Source organism: Geotrypetes seraphini, chromosome 7 (assembly GCF_902459505.1).
Source record: "Geotrypetes seraphini chromosome 7, aGeoSer1.1, whole genome shotgun sequence".
Taxonomy (NCBI): Eukaryota; Metazoa; Chordata; class Amphibia; order Gymnophiona; family Dermophiidae; genus Geotrypetes; species Geotrypetes seraphini.
In genome coordinates this window covers 27427209-27440722 of record NC_047090.1, presented here as the reverse complement: position 1 = coordinate 27440722, position 13514 = coordinate 27427209, and the positions used below count along the sequence as shown (strand labels likewise).

Here is a 13514-nt window from a genome sequence, read left to right as displayed (position 1 = left end):
CTTCAAAAACAAGATCGCAAACATCAGAGCCACGTTCAATAAAATTCCCACTCACATAGAAGAGACCTCATTTCCCCCCCCCAGAAAAAGAATCAGTGGCAGCAGACAGAACCTGATCCCACTTCTCACCTGTACAATGGTCAGACTTCAACAAACTATATAATAAATACAGCCACACAGCCTGTGACCTCAACCACTGCCCCCATACTTACTGAAAGCTTCAAGCACACTGTTCCACTCCCTGCTCCTACAATGGATTCAATCTCTACTCACAGATGGACATTTCCCACAAGACCTCAGCAAAAACATCATAACTCTGATACTAAAAGACCCCAAAGGAACGACGGACCAACCATCCAACTACAGACCCATAGCCTCAATCCCACTGTACGTCAAGCTGATGGAAGGCCTCGTAGCCAAAACCTTAACCTCATATCTAGAAAACCACAACTTACTCCATCCCACACAATCTGGCTTCAGAACCAACTACAGCACTGATGAACACAGCTAGACAACATCTCTGTACAGGCAAGAAAATCATGCTCATACAACTAGACCTCTCTGCAGCCTTCGACCTGGTAGAACATAACATCCTCCTACAAATGCTAGACTCCATAGGAATCTCAGGCAAGGTTCTCTCATGGTTTAAAGGCTTCCTACAATCCAGAACCTACAAGGTTAAAACAAATAAAGAAAAATCAGAACCATGGTCCAACCCCTGTGGAGTTCCCCAGGGATCACCTCTATCTCCCACACTATTCAACCTATACATAGCCTCCCTCAGCTCCTGCCTAGATGAGCATGGCATAACCTCATACAGCTATGCAGATGACATCCCCATTCTCCTCCCCTTCGACCACCCAGAACCCACCATGACAGGCACAATACATAGAACACTCAAAACAGTAGCAACATGGATGACTGAACACAAACTAAAACTTAACCCCGACAAAACAAATTTCATCCTCCTAGAAAACAGCAAAACTCCAACCTTAACAAACCTAGTAATAAATTTGATCTCATACCCCATTCAACCCACACTAAAACTTCTTGGAGTTCTGATTGACAGAGGCTGTACCATGCAACCTCAAATCAACAAAGTAATAAAAGCATCATTCGTGACTATGAGAAACCTAAGACAAATCTGAAAATTCTTCGACAGGAAACAATTCCAACTTTTGGTACAATCTCTTATCCTGCAACATACTATACCTCCCCTGCCCAGCGACCATGATAAAACAATTACAAACAACACAAAATACAGCCTTAAGACTCATCTACTCATTGAAAAAATATGACCACATCACAGAAGCATACCACAACTCACACTGGCTCCTAATACAAGCAAGAATACACTTCAAATTCTACTGCCTACTATTCAAAGCTATTAATGGAGAAAGCCCATCCTACTGGAACAACCGACTAACTCATTCCACCTCAACCAGGCACAGGAGAACCCACTCACTATTCACACACCCACCAACCAAAAATGTCAAACAAAGAAAACTATATGACAATCTAATGGCCACCAAAGCAGCAAAACTAGACAGACAAAATCACCAATCTGCTGTCTTCGACCACAGACTACAAAATCTTCAAAAAAGAAACTAAAACCCTACTCTTCAAAAAATACATAAAACCTATTTAATATGACCAGTTCCTTCCCAAACTCCACCTACTACAATCTCTACCCCTTTCAAATCTATAATGTTTCTAATTATCCAACATGTATCACCTCAAGTTCCCGACAATTCTTATGTAATGTAATGTAATGTAATGTAATGTAATTTATTTCTTATATACCGCTACATCCGTTAGGTTCTAAGCGGTTTACAGAAAATATACATTAAGATTAGAAATAAGAAAGGTACTTGAAAATTTCCCTTACTGTCCCGAAGGCTCACAATCTAACTAAAGTACCTGGAGGGTAATAGAGAAGTGGAAAGTAGAGTTAGAGGAAAAATAAAAATAAAATAAACATTTTAACAAGACAGCATTGATCTAAATACTTTGGAAGGTAGAAGAGAGGAGAGAAAGGAATAGAAGCAGAAGGGGGAGCCGTTCAACAGTAGAATTCTGGAGAAATTTAAATGATAGAAATAGAACAAAACAAAGACAAAAGGCAAAACAATAGATAAGATTAAAGATAAATCATAAACAATTGTTATGTAAAGTTACAATTCTTGTAACCTCCTGGTAAATCTTATGTAATCCGTCATGAACTGCAAGGTAATGGTGGAATAGAAATCATGTAATGTAATGTACGAGGGATATTAAATTCTAGACATAACGTGTCAAAAAACTTAATATTCCCCTCATCATCCACCAATTGAAACAAATAATGAATCCCCCCTGCTTCCCAGCGAACAAAACTGGCCCCATCCACCCCAGGTAAAAAATTTCCATTAAAGCGTAAAGACAAAAAGGGAGAGATAGTAGAACTGAGAGTGAAATTTACAAACCCATTGCCAAGCCTTCCTCAAAGGGTAGTATAAGACCGTGAGAGAAAGGGGAAGGAGTTCAGGTTGAACCAAAGGCACAAAAGGAAGATAGGCACTAAAGTGGGATTTAGTAAAACAAGAGAGCTCCAAAGAAGTGTTAGTGAAGTGGGCAGTACCCCTAAAAAGATCATTTATATGGTGCATGCTGCAACCAACAGTCAGATGGCGAAGATTCAGTAAGCCCAAACCCCCCTTATACCAGGGGGTAGCTGCCAGGTGATAGGGCAAACGAGCATGCTTACCCACCCAAAGAAATCGCTGAACTAGACGCGCCAATATTTTCTCATCCTTAGAAGTCAAGTAAAGCGGGAGGACCTGAAAAACATACACCCAGCAGGGAACAACAAGCAAATTATATAAACTCACTCTGCCCAGAAGCGATAACGGAAGTCTTTGTCATAATTGCAAACGAGGGATAAGGGCCTGAAACAATGGCTCCACATTCAAAGAATATAAACGAGAAAGGACAAGTGGAATGAAAACCCCCAAGTATTTCACCCCATTCTCCGCTCACCTAAGAGGAAATGGGCCCCTCCACATCGTACGAACCTCAGGATAAGAAGGGAGGGCCATTGACTTGTCTAAATTAAGTGAGAGGCCGGAGTAGAACCTATATTCAGAGAGTAAATCTAACGCAGCAGGTAAAGCGATCTCCGGGCGAGTAAGAATGAGAAACATATCATCAGCAAAAGCTAAGGTCAAGTCCCTACCAGCTACACTGAGGCCCCGTACATCCTCGAAAAGATGTAAGTTGCAAAGTAAAGTTTCCAAAGAAAGGAGAAAAAGTAGAGGAGAAAGAGGGCAAACCTGTCTGGTGCCCCGAAAAATGGGAAAGGAGTCCGTACGGATTTCTCATGTATTTTAAAACAACCTGTATGCCAGTAGATTATGTTCTAAAATACATGAGAAATAGACGTCCAGATTACGCGTAGACTTAGGGCTCCTTTTACTAAGGTGTGCTAGTGGTTTTAGCGCACGCTACACGATAACGCCTCCATAGAGCTTGCATTAGTATTTTTCATGTGCGGGGTTAGCGCGCGTTAATCTTTAGCATGCACTAAAAACAGTAGCGCACCTTAGTAAAAAGAGCCCTTAGACGTTCATATTCTGTGTTGGATGCCCTTTCTATGATGCCTTACACGTCTGCTGGATCTTGTCCATTTGTGGGGGAAATTTTTCTATTCTTTAATATTGTATAACTTACATGAAGAACTTAAGTTTTGATAACATTTTTATTGTGGCTGTGCATTGCAGTGAATGTTGTACTTATCAATGAAACAGAAAAGACTAGCATATATGATTTTATCATGGCCCTTATATTTTCAGATTCTAATGAAATGTTTGGCTGTTCTGCAAGAAATTCCAAGCAGTGCTTGGCAAAAGAAGCCGTCGGGATGTACTGAGAGTGTTATGCATATGATAGCTTGTACAATTTGCTTCCTGGCAAAGGTGATTTCTTTATTATCTTGTTAATATTCTAACACGATAACATTTTTTTGTTACAGAGACAAAAGTACAAAGTATTCATTATTTGAGACAACTGAAATACATTTTTTTTCTTTAATACTATACAATCAATACACACTGAAGTGTTTCACTTATAAAAAGATGGTTGTATTTAGCTGGGAATAGATACCATGATGCACTTTTTGCAAAGTGGGTAATTGTAGGAGAAGATGTATAAGTAAAGTGACCATACGTCCCATTTTAAAAGGGACCATCCCGTTATTACACCACCTGTCCCATTGTCCCCATGCACTGCTTCGGGATGCCGAAATGTCCCGTTTTCAGTGGCAAGGGTGATGTAATAACGGGACAGTCACGTTCAAAACCCTGGAAGAGCTGTGGACACAGTTTTCTGTTATCCGCTGCCACCATTCACGATCCTGCCCCGATCTCTTCCTGTTCCTGCACTGGCTCTTGATCGCTACGCAGCCTCGCCCCATCCCTTGGAGCCACACTCTCCTTTGTAAGTGGCTGGCCCAGAAGCTTTCTCTCCAATGTCAGAGTTCACGTTGGAGAGAGTCTTGTGGGTCAGCCACATGCAGAATTTCGAAACTGTTTGGGCCAGGCCATGCCATCCAGGAGTGCTGGAGCAAGGAGCAGTTCAAAGAGTTGGAAAGATTAAGAGAAGCAGTTCCACAAGTAAGAAGAGAGAGGATGCAAGGTGGAGAATTGGACATAGTGATGTGGGGAGTGCCGCTGGGGACAAATGCTGGAAGGCAGGAAGGGGGAGAAGGTTGAGATAAGTTTCATATGATGATGGAGAGGGAACAGAGGGGATGCAGGGTGGGGGGGATATTGGACATAGTGATGTGGGGAGTGTTGCTGGGGACAAAGGAGCAGTTCAACAAGGGGAACAAATTCTGGAAGGGAGTGAGTGGGAGGGGGCAGATTTGAGAATATATATCTGCTGTCTCTATTTTGCACTATATTTGTCTATTTTTCTATAGTTGTTACTGAGGTGACATTGCATATTTTAAAGTCATCCGCCTCTTTGAAAAATAAAACAAACATAAATGATAATTAACATTTTCTCTGCTTACAGTGTGCTTTGTGTTTTTTAAAAATTTATGGTTACCATTATGAATTAATAAGATATTGTGTGTATCTGAAAAATGAATGGAAGAAATTGAGGGTGGGGCTAGGGTGGGATTGGGGGCAGAGCTAGGGCAGGATTGGGGGCGGGACTGAAAATTAGTAGATGTCCCCTTTTGAGAAAAAAAATAAATGGTCACGCTATGTATAAGCCTTTATTATAATATGGAGATACTTCATTATGCATGTCTTTATAGGTGCTGCGTTCATGGAGAGAATATGATCTGGCAGTTCTTGTTATTGATATTGGGAAAAGGTTACTGCTTACAGAAAGGTCATCAATTATAAACCTAAAGCGCTCTAGATCCTTTAGCAGTGAAGATTCACAGGAAACAGATGATGGAAAGGTAACCTCTTTCTTCTTTCCTTATTGCTCATATTTTGAAAGGGAGAGGGGTTTGGATTTGATATACCATCTTTCTGTGGTTACAATCAAAGCAGCTTACATCTTATATACAGGTACTTATTTTGTACCTGGAGCAGAGTCACAAAGTCATAAAGAGCTACAGTGGGAAATGAACCTTGTTCTCCTGTTTCTTAGGCCGCTGCAGTAACCATTAGGCTTTTCCACTCCAGAACATTAGATCACATAGGTCAGAAAACAGACATTTAGATCTCTGCATTCATATTTTACAAGTTGAGAAGTGCACATTTAGGGGTAAATTCAATATAAGTCTCTAAAAGCCACCAAAAATCTGAGTGTAAAGCTAGTATTCTATAATAGCACAGTTGCATGCCAAATCTGCTAAAGAATGCTACCATAAGTCAGCAAATAGGCACCAAACTTTAACTGCGACCCACTTACTCCAAGTAAGGGTTAAACCACTGAATATAGATTTTCTACAGAGCTGAACATATCTCCTGTAGAATTCAAAGACTTTGCCTGAAGCAGAGAGGACCTTTGGCCTAACTCATTTCCTTAGCAGGCCTTGTCTGTGACTCACTGAGCTGACACAACTTGGATTTGATGCTGTATCATAACTTCTGTCCAGAAAATGCACTGAGGGGGCAAGATGGGGCATGTCACCATGGTACCAGAACTCTCTGTATGCTACCAGCAAGGAGCCAAGGTTCCTGGAATTTCATCTGAAGTGATGTTATGAAGATATTTCTGGAGATTCTCAGATCAAGAGGTCAGAACAGGAGGCAGGAAGAACATCTCTTCTAAGATAAGCCCTGGGACCAGAGGGTATAAAGGAGGTATCCCTGGACATCCTCGATGTTTGACACACAGGTGTGCTCTAAGAAAATGGTCAAATGCACTAACATGGAAGTCTGATCCCCGAGATCTGATCCCTGAAGTCTGGCTCCAGATGCCCTAGGCCAGGGGTCTGCAACCTTTAAGACATAAAGAGCCACTTGGACCCGTTTTCGAAAAGAAAAAAAAACTTGGAGCCGCAAAACCATTATAAAACAAATCTAACACTGCATATATTGTTTCTTATCTTAATGCTATATACAGGATCACTAAATTGAAAATAAAATCATTTTTCCTACCTTTGCTATTTGGTGATTTCATGAGTCTCTGGTTGCACTTTCTTCTTCTGACTGTGCATCCAATCTTTCTTCCTTTCTTTCAGCCTCCTGTATGTTTCCTCTCCTCCAGACCTCATTCTCTCCCCCAACTTTTTCTTTCTGTCTCCCTGTTCCCCCTTCTTTCTGTCTCCATGCCCTCCCCCAAGCCACTCGGTTTGCTGCCACCGCAATCGGGGAACAGCCCCCAAGCCACCGCTGTCCCAAGCTTTCCCTGCAGAAGTGTTGCGCTGACCAGCATTCCGCTCCCTGACGTCAATTCTGACGTAGGAGAGGAAGTTCCGGGCCAACAAGGCATTTCTCCTCATTCCATCCAGCCTGAGCCCCATCTCTCCTTGATCCAGCATTTCCCTTCTGTGTCTGTCAGAACTACCATTCCACCTATTTTCCAGCATCACCCTTCTTTGTGTCCATCTCACCTATATCCCTATCTCACCACTTTTTCAGAATCTTCATTTGTCTCTGTCCTTATCTTTACGCCATGTTCACCATTTGCCCTTTCAATGTCTTTATCTCCCCCCCCCCACTTTTTCAGCATTACTTCTATGTCTCTATTTCACCTCCTCTTCATGTCCCCTCTGTATCTCTATCCTTATTCAGTAGGTCCTGCTTACTCTTTCTCTTCTTTGTGTCACTATCTCCATTTTCAGCTTTCCCCCCTTTTCCTTTGTTACTGCACCCTGTAGCTAGAATCTTTCCACCCTCCCTCCACTCCGGCCCAGCCCAGTATGAAATATTTCCTTTTGTTTCCCTCCCCTCTCTCTTTCTCTCTCTCTTCTCCTCCCTCACCCACGAGTCCTGCATCTAGCCCTCTCCCTTCTACCTGCACCTGGCAACATCCCCCTGCTCCGCGGCTCTCTTCAGCAACTCGTCAGCAGCGGTGATCAAGACAAGCTACCGACATCGAGGCCTTCCCTCTACGAGTCCCGCCTTTGTGGAAAAAGGAAGTTGAAACAAGCGGGACTCGCAGAGGGTAGGCCCCGACGTCAGAAGCTTGTGTCGATCGCTGCTGCTGAGTTGCCGAAGAGAGCCGCGGAGCAGGGGATGTGGCCGGAAGCAGGTAGAAGGGAGAGGGAGATAGGAAGGCTGTAGATCTCCGGAGCATGACACCGACCCCGGCCAGGATGATTTCTTTTTCAGGCGTGCATCTTACAAGTCTGGCGTCGCGGCGGGAAATAGCCATGCTGAGCAGTGAGCTCAGCACTACACAGATGAAAGCCTTGCTTGCTGATTGGTCCGGCGGCACGGCGGGGCGGGGCTGCCGGACCAATCAGCAAGCAAGGCTTTCATCTGTGTATGTGCTGAGCTCACTGCTCAGCATGGCTATTTCCCGCCGCGACGCCGGACTTATAACTGCATGCCTGCGTGACACACTACCGGAGCCGCAGCAAAGGTGGAAAAGAGCCGCATGCGGCTCTGGAGCCGCAGGTTGCCGACCTCCGCCCTAGGCTATAACCATTTCAGTGACCCTGCCTTGGCTGCTTGTTATCTCCCTGCTGAATTTCTGCTGCCCGAGACATCTCTCGCACTGAAGGTGCTGGGCATCACTTCAAGAGCTAAGCATTTACTCCAGAGCTCCTGCTGCCTGAGAAACCTCTCCTACACTGATCGTGCTGGGCACTCTCTCACCTGAAGGTGTTGAGCATCCACTCGAGAAACCTCTCCTGCACTCCTAGGTTATATTAGTTCTGTGGTACCTTGGGAAGTGTGTGTCAAGAGCCAGGAGTTAACAGCCTGTTGGGAATCATGTGCTTACCCTGAAGCTGGTTTTAAGAAAAATTTGGACAAGTTCCTGGAGAAAAAGTCCATAGTCTGTTATTGAGAAAGACATGGGGGAAGCCACTGCTTGCCCTGGATCAGTAGCACGGAATGTTGCTACTCCTTGGGTTTTGGCCAGATACTAGTGACCTGGATCAGCTACCTTGAGGACGAGCTACTGGGCTTGATGGACCATTGGTCTGACCCAGGAAGGCTATTCTTATGTTCTTATGCAATAGTGGGTTATTGTGTATTCCCTAAGCATCTTAGCTTGTCTAGTGCCTAAGTCTCATATCTGAATTGTTTTATCTGACCACTGCAGTTGCCACTTGTTATAGGAATAAAATATATTTTCTAATACACAGCCTGGTTCATTGCTTGCCAGGTATTGTATTGTCAAGGATTCGATTTGGATCTATTTGTGGAACATAGCTAATTAATCATATCCTAGAGTTGCTAACATATCATACCATTTTACATATCTCTGTATTTCCCCATGTCCTGGAACAATGTAAGCACCTCTTAAGGCTGGTAATTCACTTCCATGTGAGATATGGTATTTATATTTAAATCAAATATCAAAGCTGTTCCGTGGTCACTAAAAGAAGCCTCACTCCAAACCACATACAACGAGGAGAGAAAAAAAGCCTCAAAATTACATAACAGCACAGTTAATGACATTAAGCTGCCTTTTAATAATATCATAGGCATAAAAAAACTCCCACTCAACATTGGTAGTTTTTTTTCATTTCTAAACTTAGCTAATGTCGAGTGGGAGTTTTTTTTATGCCTATGATATTATTAAAAGGCAGTTTAATGTCATTGTTTGATCTGTGCTGCTACGTAATTGTGAGACTTTTTTCTCCTCTTGTTATATGCGGTTTAGTGTGAGGCTCCTTTCAGTGACCATGAAACAGCTTTGATTATTTGATTGTTTTGCCTCAGCATTATGCTGTTTTCCTTTTTTTTTTGTTGTGTATGGTACATTGATATTTAAATACATTTAATATAGTCAAAACTGACAAGTTTGTTTTATATTCTTTTCATTCACAGCACACAGTGTTAAATCATTTCTGTGTGTAATTGGGCTGTTGTTTACATTCTTTGCGTGCTCTCAGTATAGTGAGGGAAGCTGGGCTGGAATGTCTGTAACTAATTGAATGAATTTGTGCTCTGTTCCTTTTTATAACAGAGACGATTAATGATGTTGTTTAGACATATCTATGTTATATGTGGTAATCACAGGGAAACAAGATTTTATGTATGTGATATGGAAACTTCATATAAATCTTTTAATAAATAAATAATTTCCAGCTTTTAAAGTAACTCCAGCTTCTGTGGCATTACCCCTCTAATCAAGAGCATTCTGGCTCTCAATGGTACCTCCTTCAATGGCATCTTGTATATATACCACGTATCAACAAGGGATCCAAGAGGAAAAAGAACAAAGAACCGGCGTGGCTCACTGTAGAGATTAAGGAAGCGATCAGAGACAAGAAAACTTTGTTTATGGAATGGAAAAGATCAAAAACGGACGAAAACTGGAATAAGCACAAACAACATCAACACAGGTGCCATAAGGCAGTAAAAGGGGCCAAAAGAGACTACGAGGAAAAAATAGCCAAGGAGGCAAAAAACGTCAAGCCATTCTTTCGATATATTAAGGGGAAATGACCAGGGCTTGGAGCGCGCACAATATGGCAGCTTGACCGCGGCGCTCTTCAAACCCAGGCAACAAACTGACAGAAAATAACTGTTTTCTTTCGCTCGCCCTAATTTATAATATTAAAAAACAGCGTCGGAAATGGCTGCGACGAGACAGGGAAAATCTGAAAAGCCATGCACATCGGGTGTATCGGCGAAAAGATCGAAAGTAACTCCTGTGTCACCGTCGAGTGTGCCGATCCCGCTGGAAGCTGAAGACTTCACTGAGAAAACAGATATTATGGCAGAACTCTTCAAAATTAAAATAATGTTAACTGACAACGCAAGTAAACTTACAGAAGTAAAAGAAGAACTGCTCAGCCTAAAACAAGAGATTCAAGCTGACAGACAACGGATGACTACAATTGAAGAGAGAATTGAAAAGCTGGAAAATAATACACAGAACTATGAACAGGAAAGAAAAGAAATGGCAAACTTAAAAAATCATCTGGTAGATATGGAAAACCGAGGAAAGAGAAAGAACATTAGAGTACTTGGATTAGCTGAAAATCTTGAAGGGGGAGATGCCATTCAGTTTTTAGAAAACCTCTTACCTAAACTTTTACAACTAAACTCTAAATGGCCGTTAGAAATAGAACGTGCACACAGAATCCCCACAAGAAAACCAGTAAACCAGGAAACTCCTAGACCCTTGATATTTAAAGTATTAAGGTACCAACAAGCATTGGAGATCTTAAAATTGGCAAAAGCAAATAAAAACTTAAACTATAAAGGGTCTAAATTAATACTGGTTCCAGATTTTGCTAAACATACTGCAAATATAAGAAAACAATTTCTCACATTCAGACAGCAGTTAAAAGAAAAAGGCTACTTGTATGGACTATATTACCCATCTACAATGAGGGTGTCTACTGGGAATAAATCCATTTATTTTCAAGATCCAGCAAAACTAAAAGAATTTTTGACACAAGAGGAACCAATGTTAACATGAAAAACTGATTAAAAGACAATTCTCAACTGAAGAAGAAAAGGAAAAAATACAAGATAATATGAAAAATAAGAAGATAAAGAAAAGAAGAAAAAGACAATGTTTTTCAAGATCCTGGAAAAAAAAAAAAAGAGAAGATTCATCTAAGGATAAGAAATAAAAATGCAAGATATAAAAATGGTTAAAAAGAAAGAAGAAAACAATGACTATTAACAAAATGAATTATTTTTAAAATATTTGAAAATCTTTGATTTGACAATTTTTAAAATATTTTGGATGTTATGAATTAAATTATTTATAAATTTTATTCCATCCAATTTTAAAACATTGATAAATTTTAATTAAGCTATTATTAATATACTGGATATTATTATATATATTATATTAATAATAGATATAAATTTATTTATAGAATTATTGTTTCTATATTTATTACTGCTAATATTATTGAGGGGAAAAATTGATTAACTAGTAGGAAATCACTATAATATAGACATTAAGTATAGAATCTTAAAGATATATATTATATGTTATCTATTTATATTACTATGAATGATGATATTTAAAAAAAAAAAAAATGGTTTAATAATGATTTTATTTTAATTCTGAATAATAACAACAAATATATTTAATTATTTAAATGAATATTTAATATATACGAATTAGAACTGTGTACAAACATTGTATTATTGAAGGATTAACATACTAGTTATATTTAATGATTTCAAAATATTATATGATTTATTCAATTATAATTGATATGAATTATAATATATAATGGGATTATTAATGAAGGGAAAATGAATAATAGGGTGGGTAAAGAAACATAGAATATATTGAATTAGAACTTAATTTTTTAAAATAATTTTTGAATGATTAGTTGCCTGGGGGAGGGTATATAGGTTTTGCATGTCCAATGTGTGTTCCAAGTCAAACATTGATAGTGGGAGGGTGGGGTGGGAAAATAAAGGGAGGGAATGGGGATCAATATACATTAATTGTGCTAAGATCTAATCATGTTTATTATCATAGAATATTGCTTAAAATTTTAATTATAAATAGATGGATATAAAAATTTATTCTATGAACGTCAATGGTTTAAATCATCCTATTAAGAAGAAAAAAATATTATCATTCCTTAAAAATCAAAATGCGGACATCTACTTCATTCAAGAGACCCATCTTTCGGAAATTGAATCTAAAAAATTATCTGGGGGCTGGATTTCTAAATGTTTATTTGCACCGGCTTTAAAGAAAAAAGCTGGAGTGGCTATATTGATAAACAAAAAATGTAATGCAAATTTCAAATTAATAAATTATGACCCCTTAGGTAGATGGGTGCATATCAAAATGGATCTGGGAAATACTACCATGGATTTATTCAATTTATATGCTCCTAATACGAATCAAATGGAGTTTTTCAAACAAATTCAACAATTACTTTTACCACTGGCTACATCTAATTTAATAGTAGCAGGGGATTTCAATGCTGTAATGGATCCAATTTTGGATAAAAAACCAAGTAGAATTATGAAATCATTAGGCTTAGATAATTTGACTCAATCTTGTGATTTAGTAGATATATGGCGTATTCTTCATTTTAATGATCAAGAATTTTCTTTTTGTTCTCAGGTCCACAAATCCTTTTCAAGAATTGATTATATATTTGTTTCCAATAATTTAGCGCAGCGTGTGTTAAAAGCAGTAATAGATCCTATTATAATTTCGGATCATGCTGGTGTGTGGATTAATCTTCAAAATAATGATATTGAACATTTCAATTCAATTTGGAGATTTGATAATAATTTTTTAGCAGATTCAAATTTTCTGGAAGAATTTAAATTAAAAATACAAGAATTTTTTCAAATTAATGATTCGGATAATATTAATGCTGAAATCTTATGGGATGCTTTTAAAGCAACAATGAGAGGTAATATTATTTCATATTCAGCATATATTAACAAAAAACATAAAAAACAGTTTCTTGAATTAGGAAAACAAATTAAATTATTAGAAAATAAATTAATTGAAAAATGGGAAAATAATACATTACAAGATTTATTAAAACTAAAAGTTAAATATAATGAGATTTCTTCTCAATTTGTGAGGAAAGATTTATTTAATAGACAAGTTCAATTTTACGGAAATTCAAATAAAGCTGGAAAATTATTGGCAAATTTTCTTAAAGCAAAAAAAAGAAAATCCAAGATTATTGCAATAAAAGATATACAAGGTAATACACACACTAATAATAAAGACATTTTAATACAGTTTCTTGATTTTTATAAAGATTTATATTCTTCTGAATCTTATGAAAATAAAGAACGAGATGGACTAAGTTTTTTAAATTCATTTATTGGACCAAATGTTCCAGATCATATAAAAAGAAGTTTAGAAGAACCTATATCTTTAAAAGAAATAGAATCAGCATTGAAGTCTCTTAGAGCTGGATCCGCTCCGGGTGGTGATGG

The 13514-nt window shown here is 38.8% G+C and overlaps 1 protein-coding gene across 5 annotated transcripts in view; it reads left to right on the top strand.

Moving 5' to 3' along the window:
* Positions 1–13514, top strand: part of CFAP54 (cilia and flagella associated protein 54) — a 440387-nt gene that overhangs the window by 164658 nt on the left and 262215 nt on the right. For all 5 annotated transcript variants that reach the window (XM_033951153.1, XM_033951154.1, XM_033951152.1 and 2 more), the window contains exons 27-28: positions 3828–3950; positions 5297–5446. In XM_033951153.1, coding sequence (XP_033807044.1) covers positions 3828–3950; positions 5297–5446 — 273 coding nt within the window. The remainder of the gene's footprint in view (positions 1–3827; positions 3951–5296; positions 5447–13514) is intronic.